The sequence below is a fragment of the Elephantulus edwardii genome, unplaced genomic scaffold (assembly GCF_000299155.1).
Source record: "Elephantulus edwardii isolate Elephantulus edwardi_28Jun2011 unplaced genomic scaffold, EleEdw1.0 scaffold00279, whole genome shotgun sequence".
Lineage (NCBI taxonomy): Eukaryota > Metazoa > Chordata > Mammalia > Macroscelidea > Macroscelididae > Elephantulus > Elephantulus edwardii.
Window position 1 is genome coordinate 270,281 of NW_006400029.1, and position 22,765 is coordinate 293,045.

The following is a 22,765-nucleotide window of genomic DNA, read 5'->3' on the forward strand; positions in this document are numbered from 1 at the left end:
CTCGCTGAAACTGAGGAGGACCTGAAGTGCTTGCTGCAGAAGGTCAAGGACTGCAGCCTTCAATATGGATTGAAGCTCAACATCAAGAAAACAAATATTCTCACCACTGGGCGGATTAGCAGCAGCATGATGGAGGAGGAAGAGATTTATATTGTTGACAACTTCAGTTTGCTTGACTGTACAATCAACACTCTTGGTACCAGTAGTTAGGAACTTAAAAGATGAATTGCATTAGGAAAGTCTGCTGTCAGAGACCTCTCCAAGGTACTGAGGAGCAATGATGTCAGTCTGGAGACTAAGGTGCACCTGATACAGGCCATTGTCTATACAGTTAACCTACTATCCATCAGAGAGCTGGATAGTAACTTAGGATGATAGAAGGAGAGTTGATGCCTTTGAACTTTGGTGCTGGAGAAGAGTATTGAATATGGACTGTAAGGGGAACAAATAAGTTTTTCCTATAAAGAGTGAAGCCAGGCTGCTCCTGGGAGGCAAGGATTCTGAAGCTCTGTCTGACACATTTTGGACAGGTTGTAAGGCGGGATCAGTCCTTGCAGAGGAACGTCATGCTTGGGAGGGTGGAGGGACAGCACAGGAGAGGAAGACCCTTGATGAGATGGATTGATTCTGTCACTGGGGTAATGGGGATAGGTGTGTCAGAGACAATAAAATTTGCACAGGATAAAGCAGGGTTTAAGGCTGTTGTTCATAGGGCCACTATTAGTCTCAGGTGACTTGATGGCACATAATAACAGCATCAGCGACCAACTCCCTATAGATTATGCCACCCATGGTTTCTTTTAAATATTCTAGCTAACAAAAATATCTAAAATAATTTTTAAGACAAATATATTACAAAATATTGTATACATGATAAAGTTAGATAAATTAGCTATCTAAGGAGATGGCCGTATATTCAATGTTCACAGGTTGAGGCCCATAATATAAAGATGCCAAGACTTGAAATATTGACATATAGAGATTAAATAACTCATCTGTTAGAAACCTTCCTAAGTTTATTTTAGAATTAATAAGGTATATTAATGAGTATTAAACTCCAATATAGAACAAACACAATTTATAAAATCTGTAATTTTTATATATTAAGTGCAGATAATTTTTAAATTTCCTAATTAACATTTTCTATTTGATAGCTTTTATCCATATTATATAAGTTTTAAATATAAAGTTTAGAGATGGCCTCTATCTTCATTGAGTTTATGTAACAAATTGTATAAAAAAATCACCAGTTTTCATATTCTATTAGATGAATTTTTAAAAAAATAGCAGGTAGAAAATGACAAATAAAAAATTTTGTTATGAAATCCACTTTATTAAGATCAAATTCCATTGATATGAAAAAACGAATATTGAATTCCATATTTTCCCATTTATAGTAGTGTTTTAAGATTTAATTATTATTAATGCTTAGTGATTAACATCCTTCTCATTCTTTACCTTTTAAAATTTACTCCCTTGCCAGGTAGCCTACAACATTGTAATTGATGGAAGAACATACATTCTGAACCTAACGCAGAAGTAGGTGATTTAAATTTTTATATATAATCTTTTTTTAATTATATAGGATAAAATTATTTTGCACTTGGAAACGTTTCTAGTTTTATACTTTTTTAAAAACTTTCAAGTACATATAGACAATATCTAGAGTTGTTGTTATTGTGTACTGTGGAGTCAGACCCAACTCATAGCTGACCCACAAAGCACATTTTCAGAGGCAGTTAAGCACAAGGAGGAGATTGCCCATCCTTCTCCCACTGGAGCATCTGGAGGCCTCAAATCACATGCCTTTGGGATTGCAGTGCAGCTTCTTGCCACTAGGCCATCAGTGTTCCCTGATATCTAGAGTATCAATCTACAATTTGTGTTCTCATTTTTTTTCACATTTGTACCAGAATTCTGTTAGACTATCTTTGCTTTATTCTAGAAGGTTATGTACTTGTTTTTATTAACTGCTCAAAGGCTTTCAGCTATGTAAAACACAACAAATTATAGATTCCTTTGCAAATAATGAACATTCTAGAACACTTTATCTTGTTTATGTGGAGTGTGTAGTATACAAAGACCAATAAGCAGTGATTTGAACAGAATAAATTGATACTAACAATAGAACTATACTGTAGGATTAAGGGAGTTCTGGTGGCCTAATGGTATAGAGTTGTGCTATCAACCTAACAGTGCTATCTACAAATTGCTCCACAGGAGAAAAATGGATAATCTCCTCCCATAACATTAACTACCTCTGAAAACCTGCTGAACAGTCAGCTATGAGTTGGAGGGCCAACTATGAGTCAGTGGAACAATAACACATGATTAAAGGGAGCAAAGGTGTGTGTATGTCAAGGTTTTATTCTTTTACCATATCTACTTAATTTATATGCAGAGCAAGTAAAGAGAAGGTAGGGTATAGAAAAATAATTTGCAATAAAATTTGAAGGAAAGTACATTAACAACCTGAACTATGCAGATGATACAATTTTACTTGCTGAAAATTAAAAAGCTGTGATGGACTTACTGATAAAGATCTAAGATTTGATGAGAGCTTCCGGTATGCATTGTTGTTGTTGTTACATGCCATTGAGTTGCCTATGACTCAGAGCGACACTATACACAAATTATATAATGAACACCACATTAGAATAGCAAATTGAAGGGCTAAGACTATCTGAAAGGAATAAATGATTAGACATTATATGTACAACAATCTTATATGCCAATTTACAATCTTAAACAAGACGTGCAGTGCATTACAAAGTGAATTGAGGGAAGAACGTGTGTATTGATGAAAATCCAACTTTTCTGTAGACTCACTAAAATCACAATTAAAAGGAAAATAAATCGAAAGCTTGCTATGCTTGACGTTTCTGCTATAGAGAACTTCCTTAAAGTGCTAAAGATCAAGTATGCCACTTTCATATTTAAGGTACCATGATATTCATTAGAATGTGGGACACTAAATAAGGAAGTTGAAGAATTGAATTCTTTGAATCATAGTGTTAGTGAGGAAGATTGTGTATGTATGATGAACTACAAAAGAATGAAATAAATCTATCCTGGAAGAAGTACAGTGATGATTATCCTTAGAAGAGAAACTAGCAAGAGTCACACACATACTTTGAACGTGTTACAAGAAAGCGTCAGTCTTTCAAAACAGAAATTATTTTTTAATAAGTACATAATTAGAAAAAAAGAGGAAGATACTACCATGATGGATAAGTACAACACTAATTGTGAGATTGATGCAACACAGGGTACAACGTTTGTTCAGTTGTATTGTATACGCATGGTTACTATAAGAAGAATCATATTTAAGACACCTAACAACACCATTGTTTCTTGGAGGGATGAAATTAGATAAATTTTTTTAAAAGATTGATTTCATGTGACTTTCTTTAGAATTCCATCATCTTCAACTAAGTACTTGAAAGATGATGGCAGACGCCAGAGCGAAATATGTATTCATTTCTGTTTTACAATGCATTTTTGTTGGGTACCATTGAGTCTGAATCAACTCATAGCTGACCATCTGGTAGGTTTTCTGAGGAACTTAATTACATGGGAGGAGATTGCCCATCTTTCTCCTGTGGGGTATCTGGTAGATTCAAACTATGTGCCTTCAGAACCGCACTACAGTTTCTTACAATGCCTTATGGCTCTACAATGCAATTGTAACTAACCAAACTCAATCATATCTTATTGTTGTTGTGTATCATAGCATCAGAACTGATCCAGGGCTGACCCTCCAGAGGGTTTTCAGAGGCATGTGATTACATGTGAGGAGATTTCCTATCCTCCTGTGGAGCAGCTGGTGGCCCCGAACTGTGTCTCTTTGGGGTTGCAGTGCAGCTTCTTGCCAATAGGCCTCCAATCCTAGCTAATAATATTTGGGGGAAACAAGCACAGCCAGTTTGTTGTGGATTGCCTTCTAGTCGAGCATGACTCATAGCAACCCTATGAACAAAAGGCCTGAAGCCTTTCTATAACTATCGATATTTATCAAAGTTCACATAGTTTCTAGAGGCATGTTGTTTAGGAAGTGGATGCCACTCCTGCTTCCAAACCTATATAATTAATATTTGTTATTGTTAGGTCCCATTGGACAAATACAACTTATAACATCCCTATAAACAACACATCTGAACCCTATCCTATCCTCGTATCCTATGCCATCCTCACATTTTTTGAAACATAAGAGTCCATTGTAATATCAGTGCCATCTGTTTGAGGTTATTCTTCTCTTTTGTTGCCCATCTATCTTCCTAAGCTTGATATCCTTCTCTAAGGAATAAACTATCCTAGCAACATAACCTAAGTATGTGAGACAAAGCTTTATCACCTTTCCCATCAAGGAACACTATGGCTTTACTTTTTCCAAGACATAATTGTTCTTTTGGTAGTACATGGCAGTACTCTTCTCCTACACCACAGCTCAAATACATAAATTCCTTTTCTGTCATCCTTAGTTACTGTCCAGCTCTCAGATGCAAAATAAGTGATCAGAAAGACCATGGCCTGAATCTGATTCACATATGGACTTCACCTGATGAATTGCATAGAAATCAGATTGTGAAAAGAATTGTTGGAGAAGCTCTATATAAGCAGTCATGAGCCAGGAGTGGACTCTGGAACAGACCATCAATTACTTCTGTGCAAGATCAAATTGAGGCTGAAGAAAATGAAAATAATTTAAAATGAGAAGTATTAAAGTATTATCACTAACATAAAAATTAGATATTATAGTGGCACTTTAAATAATGGTTAGAATAAACTTCTAAAACATAATTTATATCATACATAGAATTTATAGCCAGAATAATTTTATGTATAACAAATTTTGCAAACTTTTTATCTAAGGTAAATGATGCTTGTTTGCAGGAAGACATCAACATATGATGCAAAATATTTTTTATTTGAAAGAAAAAAGTTCTATTTTTACAATAAATACATATATCCAGATAGAATCTCACAAACATTCAATACTTTTGAATACTAATTGATAGGCATATAATTAGTCAGAGATCAGGTTTAAAATATAATATGAATAATCTTTAGCATTAGAACAAAAAGTAAAGTATGTCAAATGTTACAGAACATAACACATGAGTTAAAATACTAATATTATTGTTGTATGTGGCATCGACTTAACTATGACGCCTAGTGACCCTCTGAAAGTTGCCCTATCCTAAGCCAACTTCACCATCCATGACCCCATTGTCACATTCAGTGTGCCAATCCATCTCATCCAGCGTCTTCCTATTCTGTGCTGGCCCTCTACCCTTTCAAGCATGATGTCTTTCTCCAGGGACTGATCCCCCTTGGCAACTTGCCCAACGTATGTGATATGGAGTTTCAAAATCTTTGCCTCCAAGGAGGTTTCACCTTCTCCAGTACAGATATATTGAGTTTTGTCTTTTAAACTTAAAATAATATATTGTTGTTAGGTGTCATTGAGTTCAACTCATAGTGACCCTATGAAAAACAGCCTTGACCCTTGCCCTATCCTGCACCACCCTTAACTCTGATATTGTTGAGCTCCTTGTCTCATGGTTACTGTGTCAGTCATCTCTCAAAGGATCTTCATCTCATTTGCTGACCCTCTACCTTTCTAAACATATCTTTCTCCAAGGACTGGCCCCTTTTAACAGCATGTCCAAAGTATGTGAGAAAAAGGTATAGAATATAGAAAATAATTAATGAATATGCAATTGATAAATAACAAATACAAATAATACATCTCTTTTCTAGCAAAAGGTCAATCAAAGGTCACTTAAATTAGAGCAAACAGATTTAAAAAGCAAATCCTCCTTTTATTTGAGATGGAGCTGACTCATAGCTAACCTCCCCAAATTAGCTTTTCAAGACTTTAAAAGCCAAGTGAGGAGATTGCACATCTTCCTCCTTAGGAGTCACTGGTGAATCCAAAAGGCCAGAGAGTTGTGGCCTTTGGGTTAGCAATGCAATTCCCCTGGAGACTTCCTTCAGAGTTCCCTGAATGGAGACTAGAGACTAGCAAAATAATTGGAATAATCACCATGTTCTCAACCATTCAACAAAAGTTAAAACTAGAACATAATTACCAGAATTTCATGAAAACATAATTTGAAAATTAAATAACAGTCCTATATGCAAAGGTATTCAGCTATGCTATGGATAGTATCAGGAATACTATAACACTTAATTATGCACTTGTAGAACCTATACATTGACCAAGATCAATCATTTGAACAGGGTCAGAGCACCCGGCATGTTTTAAAACCTGAACGAGTGTGCATTAAAGTTGTCTCTTTTATTCATAACTATTTGCATGCTAATCAAATAATTTGAGCAGCTGGAATATATTAATAAGAATGTGGCATCAGGATTGGAGGAAGAATAATCAACAAACTACACTATATAGATGTACAGCCTTGCTTGCTAAATGTGAAGAGGATTTGAAGCACTTACTGAAGATCAAAGACGTCAGAATGGGTTATACCTCAGTATTAAGAAAAGAAAAATCTTCATAATTGGTCCAATAGGCAGTGTTATGATAAGTGGAAAAATGGTAAAATTTGTCAAGTTTTCATTTTACTTAGATCCATAATCAACACTCGAGGAAGCAACAATCAAGAAATTAAAACATGTATTGCATTCGGAAAAATCTGTTGTCATGGATCACTTTAAAGTATTAAAGAGCAAAAGTGCTAGTTTAAGGACTAGGTTAAAGATTGTAGCTATGATGGTCATACTGAGTAATTTGTTTATTGATCATTTTCTAATTCTTAAACATAGTCCTAAATTTGGAAGCAGGAGTGGCATCCGCTTCCTAAACAGCATGTCTCTGGAGAACTTTGAGGTCTTTTGCACATAGGGTTGATTTGAGTCATGCTTGATTGGATGGCAATCAACAACAACAGTTCTAAATGCTTGGTATCTATTAATTAATGAAACACTTAACCAACACTGAACATATATTATCAAATGCAACTGACAGTTATATACTTAATAAGTGGATTAGTAAGGTTACAAGGTGTTAGTGGAAAAACAAGTAGGAGAAATGTAGAATATGATAATAAATATAACTTGAAAGTCATATACTTTCATGATAAAGTTATACTTAAAGTAATTTGTTAAGATAGACCTTATTGAGAAAGCAATACATAAGCAAAGACTTGACATACAGGAAATAATGAACCATGAGGAAAAACATGACAGGAAGCGGAAACTCTTCATACAGATAGCCTGAGGAAAAGCCTACTTATTATCTTTGAAAGACAGATAGAAGATTAGTGTATCTAAAGAGATAGAAGGTTAGTGTATCTGAAGTGAGAGAAGACAGATCTTGAGCTAGGGTGTTTTTTTTTTTTTTAAATCAATTTAGCAGAAAAAGTAAAAAAGGTTTATTTAGGCATACCTTGTGAAAAGGAAAAGAGGAAAAGACCTCTGCCATGGTGATAGCAGAAAAAGAAATCAAAGTGTCAGCCCCTACCCCCCCAAAAAAGAGTGACTTCAGATGGGAACTGTCTTTGTTGACTCCTGGTCTTGTGAGACCTGCTCATGGTCCCGCCCCACCAAAAGTGTAGTGTGATTGGCAGGAGAGAGGGCTACTTCCTGGTGTATTTTGGCTCCTTCTGGAAATACTGTCAAATTAACACACATGTAATGATTTCTTTCCCATTTCCTAGGAGACTCCAGCCTCCTTCTATGAAAGAGAGAAAGACTAAGTAGAAATTAAAGCCCTTAGCATGTCCTTCCTGAGAAGTATTCGGCCTTGATTCTTATGGGAATTGGGGGAAGAGATCTTTCTGGCTACTTGGTGCTGAGTGTAGGTCTGTCTGCCTACAGGTTCAGGGCCCATTCTCTCCTCCATCCCTAAAAGTGACTTCTGTCTTGTCAATAAGAGAGAGAGAGGCTGGTAATCTTTTGCAATTATTATCTTGTTGTGCACTTGTTGCAGTCTAGAAGAGATATGGTTCACCATCCAGGTCAAGATATATGGACCAAAGATTAATAGAAGTACCGTAGTAGTTAACGATGGGCCTTTGAGCTAGTATTTTTTTTCTAAAAAGAATTTTAGAGCAAAATTCATGTATTCAAAGACTCTTAAGAAGCACTTTCCCTGCCTTACTTTTCAGAACCTTTTTACATCATAATTTTAGAGTCTATGGTTATCAAGGTGCAGGAAGTATGAAACCTCTTAAACAAAATTTCCAGGTAATGATTTTTACTTATGTTTATGTTCTAAAATTACACTTTAATTTTGTCATGAAAGTTTTCTTTGATCATTTTACTTGGGGTACACATCTAGAGTACAGAAAGATAAGGTGAAAATTTATTTTGGATTAGTATAAATGCAATCATTCCGAAAAGATGTTTTGATGGTATGTCAGTTTCATATGGAAAAAGTAGGCTATTTAAAGAAACCGTATACTTTCACAGAGCAGACGAAAGAGTGAGTTTAGAGTTGAATAGCAATTCATCAGTAATTGACAATTTATAGCTCTAATTTAACCATCAGGTATGTTTTTCTGCACATGACTAAACTTGATTAAATGAATAAAATTGCTACACATTTCTACCAATATACCCGTCCTTTGTACAAGTGGGGAAATCCTTACCCTTTCTTCAAAATGAAGAGATTTAGAATCCTAAAAGCCATTGTATCCACTATCTTAATTTCTCTTCAGTTCTGTCATAATCCTACTCAATATCATGCTACCTAAGAATAAATTATAAAACTAACTTTCAGAAACTTGTACCTAAACAACAGATAAGAGGGAAATAAAAGGAAAATATTTGCTATGTGCAAATAAAGACATGCAGATATCAAGCAAAGAGAAAATAATCAAAACTACAGCAGTCCTGATCTTTATAAAGTGGTCATGAAGCCATATTGATAGCTATCGCTTCTTTCTTCCACTACTTACTTTCTTTTTCTTTTGCCCCCTACAAAATCTGTCTGTTCAATGACATAACGAACCCAAGTTGTGGTCTTTAATAGACCCATGATTATATATTCTGTGTAATTTATTGTGTACGAAAAGTCACTGGAATGCAAAGCAACATTTTGTGAAGGGTTATTAGATCTAATTGTGTCACATGCTTACTTTAATTTCTTGATTCTTGGACCCATGGACACAGTTGCTATCACAGTGTGCTTAAATATAGCAAGAATTAGGGGGATGCTACAGAAACAGGTGGTAGTTTGTTGTTTAGTGCATAGGATTCCTCTGAAATGGAACCAGTTCACAGGAACCTCACCACAACAAACAGTAGATCTGAACCGGAAGATTAGCAAGCTATATACCAATAGAGATTAAGCAATCTAAATAATAGAATGATAGAAAAATGAATAGACCCAGGAGCAGCATTAAATGTGCCAACAAAGGCATAATTCGAGTTCTAGAAGAAGGCAAAAAAAAAAATGTTCAAAGAAATAATAGCTGAAAACCTGTGAAATTTATGGCAAAGCACTAACTTTAATATCCAGAAAATTAAATGAATCCCAAGTAGAATAAGTAGAAATATATTTTAAGACATATAATAGCAAAAATTATAAAAGTAAAATTAAGGAGATGATCAAGAGAAAAATAAGCAAGAGCAGCAAGAGAAAAAGAAATCCTTGTGGCAATTCCAGTAAGGTATACTAGGAGATTTATCAGCATAAATAAGTGAAGCCAGAAACAATAGAAAAACTTAAAGATTAAATATGCAAACACACAAGGATAGTATATACAATAAAACTATCTTTCAAAAATGAAGGTAAAAACATTCTAAGACAAACAAAACTGAGAGAATCTGTTGCCACAGACCTGCCTGACAAGAAATAATAAATTCTTCAGAAAGAAAGAGATTCCTATATTGTGATTCAAATAAATGTACAAACCCAAATAACACTGATGAAGTTATATATGTAGCTATAAAAACATTATGAGGCAGCTCTGGTGGCTTAGTGGTAAGGAGTTGTGCTGTCAATACAAAGGCAAGGATTTTTAATCCACAAGCTGCTCCACAGGAGAAAGATGGGCAGTCTCTTCTCATAAAATTTCCTGCCTCTGAAAACCCACTGGAGAGTCAACTATAGGTTAGTTCTGACTCAACAGTACACAATAAAAACAATACCATTCATAACCGTAGTACCATACAAATGGGGGAAAGTGAATAGGGCTATAGAAATAATGTTTGTGTGTTTTACTGGAGGAAAAGTAGTACATATCTGAAGCTGATCCAAATAAGAAATATGTACAAAGTAAGACAAAAAGAAATTACTTAAAAAAGTAACTAGAACCCCAACACAACTCATTAATGATTGAAGATCTTTCACTTTCCCCCAGATCTCTACAAGCATAACCCCAAAGCTGATCTCTTCTGAAAATGTATCCAAAGTTTGTTCCTCCTAAGAAACATTCTGAAATTTATTTCTAGCTCGCTCACTCATTGCTAGTTAAATAGTTGACCTTTCAGAAAGTTTTCAGTAATTGTAAATCACATTGGAAGAAATTACCCATCTTTCTCCTTAAGTGGATTAGAACCTCCTGCTGTCGTGTTCTTACTCACCAGGCTACCAAAAGGAATTTCTTGTATACAAGTAGTGAATTTTACTTTTAATCACAGTTCATTTTAATTCCTGATTTTCCATTTGGTTTTTTAATTATAATTTCTGCTTTTTATTGTTACTCGCAATCTGATGCCATACTAGTTATACTCACCTTCTTTAAATATGACATCCTTTAATGCTTTGAGTATATTTATAATAATCTCTTAGTTACTGTTTTCTGTTAGGTTAAAGATATGATGTTCTTACAGAGATTTTCTGTTGCTGGTTTGTTTTTACTTGGGGTATGGGTCATATTTTTTTGTCTCTTCATGTCTTCTTGTTTTTTACTGGACTTGGACATTTTAGATTCTATCTAATAGCCACTCTGGGTACTTCCCTACACTACCTTTGGGGCTTATGTTACCTTTGGTGGTTTTGTTTCTTGATTATTTCTTCTAATTAAGTTTGTTCCCTTTTCTAAGATAACTAATTTGAGAAGTGTGCTTTTTGTAAAATAACAAACACCAAAAAAACTCATATGGATCACTCAGACAATTTGCTAATTCAGCAGTTTCTCTTTCTCTCACTTATTGCCATTGTCTAGTCAGAACTGACTCCTTTTTAATTGGAATATTTTTAAATTATTAAATTTTATTAATTTTAATGAACATTTATGGAGATTTTGGGTTTCCATTCATTCATTGTTGCACTATTTTCTCTAACCCTGCTTCCCAGTTCGTTCTTTTTTCCCCCCCCTTGAAAGTCTGTTTTAATTGTCCAATTGCCACAGTGCTTATCTAAGCCAGTTCTGATTAATTTCCTTTGTCAGTGTGTCCCTTGCCATTCCCTATCACTCCTCCCTGAGAGAGACTTCACCCTGAGTCATAATGAAAAGGGGATGGCGTATTCTCTTAGCTACTTCCTGCTGAAAAGGGACACTGTGGGTTTCAGGGTGAAGATCTTCTCTCACTACTCTAAAGGGCCCCTTTGGCAGTAGGAAACACATAGACTATTATGGAGATTGATTTTGGAATTTAGAAGCACTGTTATCAAATGTGCTTAGCCGTACATGTTCATATCCTTGAAGTTGGATCATGGAAGTGTTGCAGGCTAGAAGACACAAATTTAATAAGTTAAAAGTACATGAGTCAAACTTTAATTGTAATTTTAATGAAAGTTTACAGAAAAGTTGGATTTCCATTCAATCATTGTTGCATATTTTCCTCCCAACACCCCAATTCACTTTTCCCCCCTTATATGTATTTTTCTTTTTTTAATTAATTTTAATAAACATTTACAGAGATTTTGGATTTCCATTCATTCACTGCTGCACTTTTCTCTTTGCCCACCCCTCCCCACCAGTTCGCTCCCTTCTCTGAAAAGAAAAAGAAAAAAAAATGCCTTCATTGGTATACAATTCCCCTATCCCTTCCCCCACCCCCCCACCCCAAGTACACTTCTCTCTGCAACCTTAATTCTGGGTTCCTGTGCTAACCATATTCATAACCAATTCATATTCATAACCAATTTACTTTTTAAAAAATATTCATTCATTGTTGCACAACTTCCTCTCTCTCCCACCCTCCCCTTCCCCCAGTCCACTTTGCAGTGCACCTCTTATTCTGGATTATTGTCATACAAATAATGCCTAATCATATATTCCTTTTAAACAGTTTTCTCCTTCATCTGTGCCAATGCAGCATACATAATCTAAACCCTCTTTTAATGGTTTTCTCCCAACTCCCCATGTCAGTCCTGTTTTATATCAATCCTATTACATAGTATTTGTCTTTTTGTAACTGAGATATTTCACTCAGCATAATATCTTCAGGGACACCCATGAGTTTCTTATTTTTCAGTTCTGCATAGCTTGGAACACTTAGAAGCCCTAATCCACAATATAAACAATCTTCCAAGCATCATGAAATATTTTACAATTGTTGTTGTTGTTGTTATGTTTCGTTGAGTCGCTTGCAACTCATAGCGACCCTATGTACAACAGCCCTAAACTCTGCTCTGTCCTGTGTCAGTCACACTGTCTCTGACACTCCCGTCCCGATTGCCCCAGTCACTGAATCTATCTACCTCATAGAGGGCCTTCCCCTCCTGTGCTGTCCCTCCACCCTCCCAAGAATGATGTCCTTCTCCAAGGACCAGTCTCTCCTTACAACATGTCCAAAGTATGTTAGACGAAGCCTCAGAATCCTTGCCTCCAAGGAGCCGCTCGGTTTAAACCTTTCCAGGATGAATCTGTTTGTTTTCCTAGCAGTCCATGGTACACTGAATACTCTTCTCCAGTACCATAGCTCAAAGGCATCAATTCTCCTTCTATCCTCCCTAGCCGTTGTCCAACTCTCTGATGCATGACAAGTGATTGCAAAGACCATGACCTGTATCAGATGCACCTTAGTCTCCAGAGTGATGCCATCACTCTTTAATACTTTGGAGAGGTCCCTAACAGCAGACTTTTCCATTGCAATATGTCTTTTCATTTTCTGGCTTCTGGTGCTGAGAGTGTTGACTGAGGAGCCAAGCAAACTAAAGCTTTGAACAATCTCAATCTCTTCACCATCCATCCTGATGCTGCCAATTGGTCCAGTGGTGAGAATCTTTGTCTTCTTGATGTTGAGCTTCAATCCATACTCAAGGCTGCAGTCCTTGACCCTCTGCAGCTAGGGCTTCAGGTCCTCCTCAGTTTCAGAAAGCAGGGTTGTGTCATCTGCATAACGCAGACTGTTAATTGATCTTCCACAGGTCCTGATGCCACACTTCTCCTCATAGTGCCCAGCCTCTCAGATATTGTGCTCTGCATACAAGTTGGAAAAGTATGGATATAGGACACATTCATGGCATACACCCTTCTCAATTTTGAACCATGCAGTGTTGCCCTGGTCTGTTCTGATGACTGCCTCTTGGTCCAAGTATAGGTTGGTTTCACATTAGCACGATTAAATGTTCTGGGATTACCATTCTTCTCAGAGGCAGCCACAGTTTGTTATGATCCACACAGTCAAACGCTTTTACGTAATCAATGAAATACAGATAGACATTCTGCTGGTATTCCCTGTTCTCAGCTAAGATCCATCTGACATTTGCTACAATATCCCTAGTATCAGGACCCCTTCTAAACCCTGCCTGGACTTCTGGCAGTTCTCTGCTGATAAGCTGTTCCAATCATTTTTGAATAATCTTCAGTAGAATCTTGCTTGCATGTGAAATCAATGATATTGTTCTGAGGTTTCCACACTCTGTTGGGTCACCCTTCTTTGGAATGGGAACAAATATAGATCTTTTCCAGTTAGTTGGCCAACTGGTTGCTCTTCAGATTTCTTGGCACGACTTGGTGAGCACGTCCAGGGCAGCACCTATTAGCTGAAATCCGTCAACTGGTATACCTTATATTCCTGGGGCCTTATTTTTTTATATTTCTTTCAAAGCAGCTTGAACGTCTTCCTTCATCACCATAAGCTCTTACTTATAAACTATTTCATGAAATTCTTGTGTCTGCCAGTGCCTTTAGATACAGTGACTCAGTATATTCTTTCCATCATCTTTTAATACTTCCTGGATCATTTAATATTCTGCCGAAAGCATCCTTGATTATAGAAACTTGAGGTTTGAATTTGTTCTTCAGTTCCTTGAGCTTAAGAAATGGTGAATGCGTTTGGCCCTTTTGATTTTCTGACTCCAACTCCTTGCACATTTCATTGTACTATTTTGTCTTGTCATCCTTGCTGCCTTTTGGAATCTTCTCTTCAGCTCTTTAGTATCTTGAATTCTTTTTCTGCTTTGGCTTCACTGCACTCCAGTGGAGTCTTCAGAGTTTCTTGTGACATCCGTTTTGGTCTTTTTTTTCCTCTTCTGTCTTCATAATGGCCATTTGCACTCTTCCTGGATCATACCTTTGACATCCTCCCACAACTCATTTGGTCTTTGCTCATTGGTGTTCAGGGCATCAAACCTGTTCCTGAGTTGGTTCAGAAATTCAGGTGGATAACTCCAAGTCATGTTTTGGTTCCCGTGGATTCGGTTTAATTTTCCTCAGCTTCAGCTTGAACTTGCATATGAGTAGTTGGTGGTCTGTTCCACAGTCAGTTCCTGGCCTAGTTTTCACAGCTGATATTGAGCTTCTCCTACGGTTCTTTCCACAAATGTAACTAATCTGATTCCTATGCATACCATCAGGTGAAATCCATGTGTATAACCTGTGTTTATGTTTCTTATAAAATGTATTTGCAATGAATAAGTCATTGTACAAAATTCAGTCATTCTGCCTCCAGCTTCGTTTCTGTCACCAAGTCCATGTTTTCCAACCACTGATTCTTCTTCTCTGTTCCTAACTTTTGCATTCCAGGCACCTATTATTATCAGTGCATCTTGATTGCATGTTTGATCAATCTCTTGACTCTAAAAGTTGGTAGAAATCATCTATTTCCTCCTCTTTGGCTCTGGTTGTTGGTGCATATATCTGAATGATAGTGGTATTCACTGGACTTCCTTGTATGTGTAGGGATATGTTGTTGTTGTTTAATGCCGTCGAGTCGTAGACGACTCATAGCGACCCTATGAACGAACAGCCTGAGCACTGTTCATCCATAGAGTTTCCAGAGGCAAGCCATTTTGGAAGTGGATGCCGCTCCTGCTTCCAGGCTTGATTTAGTCGGGAATCTCCAGCCAACACTGTCCACCATGGGTGCCCATTACCACGATTGGCACATCATGGATATTATCCTGTCACTCACAGTATTGTATTTCAAGATGGATCTAGAAATGACTTTTTTAACTATGAAAGCAACCCCATTTATATATGTATATATTTATTAATATATAGAGTTGTAAATATATATAGTTTTATAAATATAAATATAGTTTTAAATATATATATTGTTTTAAATGTTCTTCCTCAAACTTACCATTTTTGCAACATTAAATTGCAACGTTAAATCAATTATGAAACAAACATTTTATAATTTTTACCTTGATCTCATAGTGTATTCTATTTATAAAATAAAATTAAGACAATTAAATTCTAGGAAACATTCTGAAGAATTCGGACAAATGTTCAGCTAATAATCTTAGAAATCCATTTTTCAAGCAATGAGAATGTTACAAATATACACAAATATGCATTGTTGTTCTTGTTGAATACCATCCAGATGACCCTCTAGTGGGTTTTCAGAGGCAGTAATTGCAAAAGAGGAAATTGCCCATCCTCCTGTAGAACTGTGTGGATTCAAACTGTGTGCCTTTGGGATTGCAATGCAAATTCTTAACACTAGGCCACCAGAGCTCCCTAAATGATTGAAAATTGTATGTTTAATATGAATTGTTTTAATAAATGTGTATTTTTTTTTTCAGAATCTCTGCTTTTACCAAGGATTTATTGAAGGTTTTAAAAATTCCATGGTGATGGTTAACACATGTACTGGACTCAGGTCATGAGATAGATATTTGTATATATTATTTTATGTAGTGCAAATTAACAAATTTATTTTCCTTAATTTTAAAAATTTAGTATTCAGCAGTTCTCCAGTGAGTCATGATTAGTGTGGAAAACTTTATTAAAAAAATCACAACATGGACATTCTTATTAGGCTGTAGTTTTATTCTGTGTTAAGATTTTTAATATATACATGAAGTTAAGACAAGTGAAATTTGATCTTAAGTATAGAAAAAAAAAATATATATATAAAGACCATGAAGACTGTTGGTTTTCGTACTGTGCATTGTCAAGCACTCTAAGAACAACAGATCTGAACCCTGTCCTATCCTGTGCTATCTTCATCCTCTCTGGCACACTTGAGCCCATGACTCCAGTCACTGTGTCATTCTGTCTTGTTGAGAGTCTTCCCCTCTTTCATTGATCCTCTACCTTTCCCAGCATGATGAGTCATTCCAAAGAATAGCCTCTCCTAACAACATGCCCAAAGTATGTAACTCTAAGCTTTCACCATTCTTGCCTCCATGGATCATTCTGACTGCCCTTTTTCTGTATTGGAATACTAGTATTTTGAAAAAAACAAACAACTACTATTTTGAAAAAACAAACTATTACTGTTTTACTTTGTTTGCTTTTGAATATTCACTAAATTTTGGATATTCAGTAATTTTTTTCTACTTGACTTCTAAAAATGATCTGAATACCATTAGAACGGTTTAAAATATAGTTATATTTTTTAAAATTAGAGTATTTATTATGTATGCAAGCTTGGAAGCAGGAGTGGCATCCACTTCCAAAATAGCTTGACTCCAGAAACCCTGTGAACTTAGAGAAACAAAGTTATACAAGTGTTCAGGTCTTTCCTTCATAGGATCACTATGAGTTGTCTACGACTCAATGGCACTTAACAACAAATAACAACATGCAAGATTTAATTAATTCATTCAAGTTAGCTAAAAAGAAAATGCCTTAGAATCTGCTCTGGTCTTCTTCCGCCTCCCCCCCACTTTTTTATTGATTTACATATAATAATTGTGTACATTGTACTTCATTCATGTACTTGTGTTTTATGCAATCTTCATTTACATTGTGTTTTCTACAGTCATTCATATACATTGGATTTTACATAGTTTTTATTTCTCTATGCTTATGATTTTCAAGTCCCTATTGAGTCATTCCTATTCCTTTACCACCCTCATCTGCCCACTAAACTCTCCTATCCTAATGATTTCCACTTTTTCCCTTTCTAAGCACCCTTCCAGCTTCTCCCTTTCCCTTTTGGGTATAAACTAAAACTTTTGGAAAAAAGTTATTTACTTTCTTTTTTTGAATTTATAGAGGCTTACTACAGTTTGAAAATACCACTTATGGAATTGAACCCCTAGATTCTGCTGTTGGATTTGAACATATGATTTATCAAGCCAAACCTAATAATACAGGTGTTTCATTGTATGTGGAGGAGGTGAAGTCAAGAGACCTGCCCTATAAAATACAAAGTGTAAAGGTAAGTGATTATGTAATAAACTTTATTATTATAATTGTACATCAACATAAGCAATATATTTTCTTTGGTAAACAAATATATTTATTAGCAAACAGTGGTGATCAATGACTTATTCCATTCTTCATGTACTTCAAGAAAGGCTTTTACTTTAAATCTGCTGTTCTTTCTCATATAGTCAAACTTCTCACATTATTTTCTCTGCAAATAGCTTGAATAGGTATGGTGGAAGTATACAACCCTGAGGCATACCTTTTATGATTTTAAGCTATGCTAGATCTCTTTATTCTCTTTGAATTAATGCTTGTTGGTTATATATTGCATGAACACAATAAAATCTATTTAATTCTCATTCTTAATGTTATCCATAGTTTCTTATTGTCTACAGAGTCAAAAGCCTTTGCATAGACAATAAAACATGGGTTAACATCTTTCTGATATTCTCTGCTTTCAGCCAAGATCCACCAGATATCAGAAACTATGTCTCTTGTTCCCTAACTTCTTTTGAATCCCATTTGAATTTCCGGCAGTTTCCTGTCTATTTTTGTCTCCAGCCATTTTTATATTATCCTTGGTAAGATCTTGCATTCCTGGGATATTTATGATATTGTTCAATAATTTACACTTCCTGTTGGATCCAAATATGGGTCCCTTGTGGTCAATGGACAGCCAGGTAGCTATCGTCCAAATTTTTCTGTATACAGAAGTGAGCTCATTACACTTTGTTAATTGATATTCTGTCAGATCCTGAAATCTTGTTTTTCACCAGTGTTTTCAGTGCAGTATAGACCTATTCCTTCACACCACCAGTTCTTAATCATTATCATTAGATATGACAATATATAGTGAGAAATAAATTAAAAACAAATTTTATAAATAAAAATATATGCATATTGTGTACTGTCAAGGCAGAACCAACTCATAGCTGACTCTCCAGTGGGTTTTCAAAGGCAGTAAATTGCATAGGAGGAGACTGTCTATCTTTCTTTGATGGAGCAGGTGGTGAATTTGAACCATGTGCCTTTGGGTTGGCAGTGTAGCTCCTTATCACTAAGCACCCAAGAAATCTTTTATGAAACATGATATGAGAGAAAGAAAATGATCCTTTCAGTGATGGATTTTCCAAGTCTACTGGGTAAACAAAAATGTACTTTGTTACAAAAAAAAAGAAACATGTTTTCATTTTAGAGGTTACATGGTATAAACCCCAAATGTATTAAAGTTACAAATTTAAAAAAAAGAAAACAATTAAAAATCTGAGTTAAAATAAAATAAAAGGATGAGTTAATTTTTAATTTGGATTTATGTGTGGGAGCTGCTGTTTTAACTAAATTCCCACAAACACTCAGAATCATGACTGACTAGATTATGTGGCAGGATCTACTTTAAGAAAACAAAACTAGATGACAAACTGAAATTTCATTGTAGTGATTGTAAATACACATGGGTGGCCAAGTGATAAATTGTGCTGCAGTCCCAAATGCTTGTGGTAAGTCCACCTGCTGCTCTACGGAGGAAGGATGAGCTGTCTTCTCCCATGCAATTCATGCCTCAGAAAACCTGCTGGAGGGTCAGCTATGATTTAGTTCCAACTCTGCATATAAAGTAAGTGCATATACACATTAATATAAAGAAACCATCTATATATCAGTTGCTGTTGAGCTAGTCTCTCAGCAATGTACCCTGTGTGTGTCAGAGTAGGACTGAGGTCTGTAGAGTTTTCTGTGGCAGATATTTGTGGCATAGATCACTAGGATTTTCTTCCCAAGTGCCTTTGGGTGAACTCAAAGCTCTAAATTTTTTGTTAGCAACCAAATATCTTAACCTTCTACTTTGTTCCTGTCTTTTCACTAATGATTTATAGGTTGTTTTTTTGTTTATTTCGTTGGTGTTTTTTTTTTTATTTTACCTCTAGATATCTGATTCACCTTGAGTTTGGTTTTATGCATGATATGATATGGGGATTTTGTTTCAGTAAAAAAAAATCAGTTGACTATAGGTGGATGAATTGATGTCTGAATCCTCAATTCTGTTCTATTAGTCTGTGCGTCTGTTGCAGTACCAGTGCAATGTTTTGATTTTTGTGGCTATGTTGTAGATTTTGATCAGGGCATGTACTGTCTCCTTCTTTGTTTTTCTTTTTCAGCAGAGCTTTACATATTTAGAATCACTTTGCTTTCCAGAAAGGTTGGAAATTGACTCGTCTTGAAAATGATACTAGTATCTGTATTGAGATTGCATTAAATCTGTATCTTGCTTTTGGAAGTATTGTCATTTTTACAATATTAAGTCTATTTATTAACAGGATATCTGGGTCTCTTTTTCTTTTTTCCAGTAGTGTTGTTTAGTTTTCTTTCTTTAGGTTTTAATGTCTCCAGTTTTGTTTATCCCTTAGTATTTCATCCTGTTATTGACTATTGATATTGTTTTTCTTGTTTCCTTTTCAGAATTCTTTTTCCTGCTATAGAGAAATTTTATTGGTTTTTATGTATTGCTTTTGCATCTTGCCACTTTGATAAATTGTTATACTAGGTCCAGCAATTTTCCTGCTTAGTCCTTGGAATTTTCTATGTATACTGTCTTATTATCTGCATATAGAGATAGTTTTACCTCCTTCTTGCCAATTTGGATGGTCCTGATTTCCTTATTTTGTCTTCTCTCTCTTGCTAGAAGTTTCAATACAATATTGAATAGGAGTAATGGTAGGGCGCATGCTTGTCTGGTTCCTGTTTGCAATAGGAAGACCTTTAAACTGTCTCTGAGGGTTAACTATTGGTTTATGAAGGTCAAGAATTTCAGTCACCAATGTATCAGACAAGTTGTGATGCTGAAGAAGAGTCTTGAACATACGATAGACAGCTAAGAAAATAAATAAGTCTGTCTTGAGGGCTAGGATTTTGAAGCTCTGCTTCACATATTTTGGGCACATGGCCAGGAGAAAGACCTCATGCTCAGAAGAATGGAAGGGGGACAGTGCAGTAGAAGACCCAGGATGAGACTAATTGGACAGTAACTGGGACAATGGGACAATGGCATAGGTTTGTCAGAGTCAATGAGACTGGGCAAGCTCCAGAGCTATTATACATAGGGTCTCTATGAGTCACAGGTGACTCAATGGCACATAACAGCAACAATCAAACCAGTGTTCTAAAGAAAGTCTATTTCTTTCTCTGATGAATCTTCTTTTTTAGTTAGAACATTTAGCATCTGCATCCTTAGACAAAGTCAAGTCAAGTGCAAACTATCATGTTGCAGAAATCAACATGGCCCATCATTTTGGATTCTGGTCATCTCATCTCAAGCCATCCATGGTTAGATCCAAATGGACATCAGCTGCAAACTCGGTTGTATACACTTCTTCCTATGTTCCAGACTGTCTGATTCCTTCATTCAGTCTTAGCCCCCACATGGGGTCAAGGCAGCCAGACAGGGCTCTTCATGACTCCCTTCTCAAAGCCAGCAACTCTTTTGCACATATCCATTATCCTTTGTGTATTTGTACATGTTAGGTCAATAATTATTCCCCCTGCCTCCTAGTTTTAAGCCATTATAGTCTAGAGAAGTTGGGAGAGTAGTGGGAGCGTGGGGAGGGGAACTTTTTAAATTTTATGATACCTGACTTTAGAGAAGAAATCACAACTCTACTAGGGCCTTTGTACTTAAAAATCAGTTGGTTAGTGTTGTTATATTTTGGAGGAACATTCTTCTAAGTGATACAGTAATGGTCTGTAAGTTTGCTATACTGAGGTAACCTGGGGTTGCTGTGATGCTGGACCCTGTGCCACTGGAGTGTCATATGCCATAATGGTTACCCATGGTGGATAATGTTTGATGGAGCTCTCAGATTAAGAAAACTTTGGAAGCAGAAGTTGCATCCACTTCTAAAAAAATGCCTCTGGAAACTCTATGAATTTAGAGGAATGATGATAGTTACAGAAAGGGTTCAGGTCTTTTGTTCATAGGATTGCTATGAGTCATGCTCGACTCAACAACAATCAACAATAACAGGTCAATAATGCTAATGGAATATATCCAAACTCAGACTGTTTCTTCATTGCTGCATGCCTCTTAATTTTACTCCACTGGATCATGTGGCCATCACAAGTGAGCATACTCACTGAATCCCTTTAACCTCAAGTCCTGGAAAGGAGCTCTGATGGATACCAACTTAAACCTGCCAATCTGCTTGTTCTGATTTGAAAAGATCAAAGACTCTTTTTCTTCTAAATATACAACTCTTCAATCAAAAGGCCAAGAAAAGTATATAAATCCATTGAAAAGCAAATAACCTCAGAGTACTAGGATGAGTTTAATCCTCTCCCAGTTAAGCCCCCTATCCTCTAGCTTTACTGCTTACAACAAGATTTTCTCCAGGGTAAATCCACCTTAGCATTGGACTCAAGAGTTGACTTATACACATTCAAGATTTACAATATATAGTATTAATTAATTTTATGATTCTTAATATCAAAGGAACAAAAATCCTAATTATCAGTATATATTAACGTTGTTATAGGAACAACAACAACAAAGAAAAACCCAAGAAACAGTGATATTTATAAAGTTAAATAAACAAAACCCTTAACACATAAATCTTTCAACAAATTAACAGCAGCAATAACTGAAGCAGAAGACCAGAGACAAGAGACAGAGCTGCCTGCTGACCCATCCACCCACCACAGACAGAACCAGAGCTCAGCTAAGAGCCTTTGCTCAAGTTTGTTGGACAGTTTGGTGGAGGAGCTGGGGTGCAGAGTAGAACTAATATTGGCAGGACTTTCAAACATGCTTCTGTGTGGTGGCTTAATACTAGATATTGTGAGCTATAATAGAGGATTTTTGGCCCAGTAAAGCAGCAAGACTTGTGTTGAGATGAATAGAAAGAAGTACATGAGTGTGGAGGACATGTCTGACCCCACGGGAACTGGTTTTGTCTTTGTGATGCTGTTAACAGGAACAGATTCCCTTTGTGGAGTCAGTAAAAGTCAGACATGGTTGTACTCTTATGGCCTCTTGCTCTTTTTACAGTGTCCAATATCAATGTGAATTCAGAGAACCTTGTTGTTGTATTGTTATTAGGTGCTATTGAGTCTACTACAATGCACAGAAACTCTAGAAACAACATGTAGAAATCTTGCCTATCCTGGGCCATTCTCATCATCTCTGCTTTGCTCAATCCCGTTGTTGTCACCCAGTCAATCCATCTCATCAAGTCTTCGTCTCTTATACTAACCTATTTTTCCCAGAATGATATCTTTTTACAAGGACTGGCCCCTATTGACAACATACC

General features: G+C 36.1%; 1 protein-coding gene across 1 annotated transcript in view; it reads left to right on the forward strand.

Moving 5' to 3' along the window:
• The window catches only part of LOC102845674 (disintegrin and metalloproteinase domain-containing protein 2-like), a 210,866-nt gene that overhangs the window by 19,799 nt on the left and 168,302 nt on the right, over positions 1 to 22,765 (forward strand). Inside the window, exons 3-6 of the mRNA XM_006900301.1 lie at positions 1,484 to 1,539; positions 8,133 to 8,211; positions 15,893 to 15,969; positions 17,313 to 17,478. Of these exons, the coding sequence (XP_006900363.1) occupies positions 1,484 to 1,539; positions 8,133 to 8,211; positions 15,893 to 15,969; positions 17,313 to 17,478 (378 nt within the window). The remainder of the gene's footprint in view (positions 1 to 1,483; positions 1,540 to 8,132; positions 8,212 to 15,892; positions 15,970 to 17,312; positions 17,479 to 22,765) is intronic.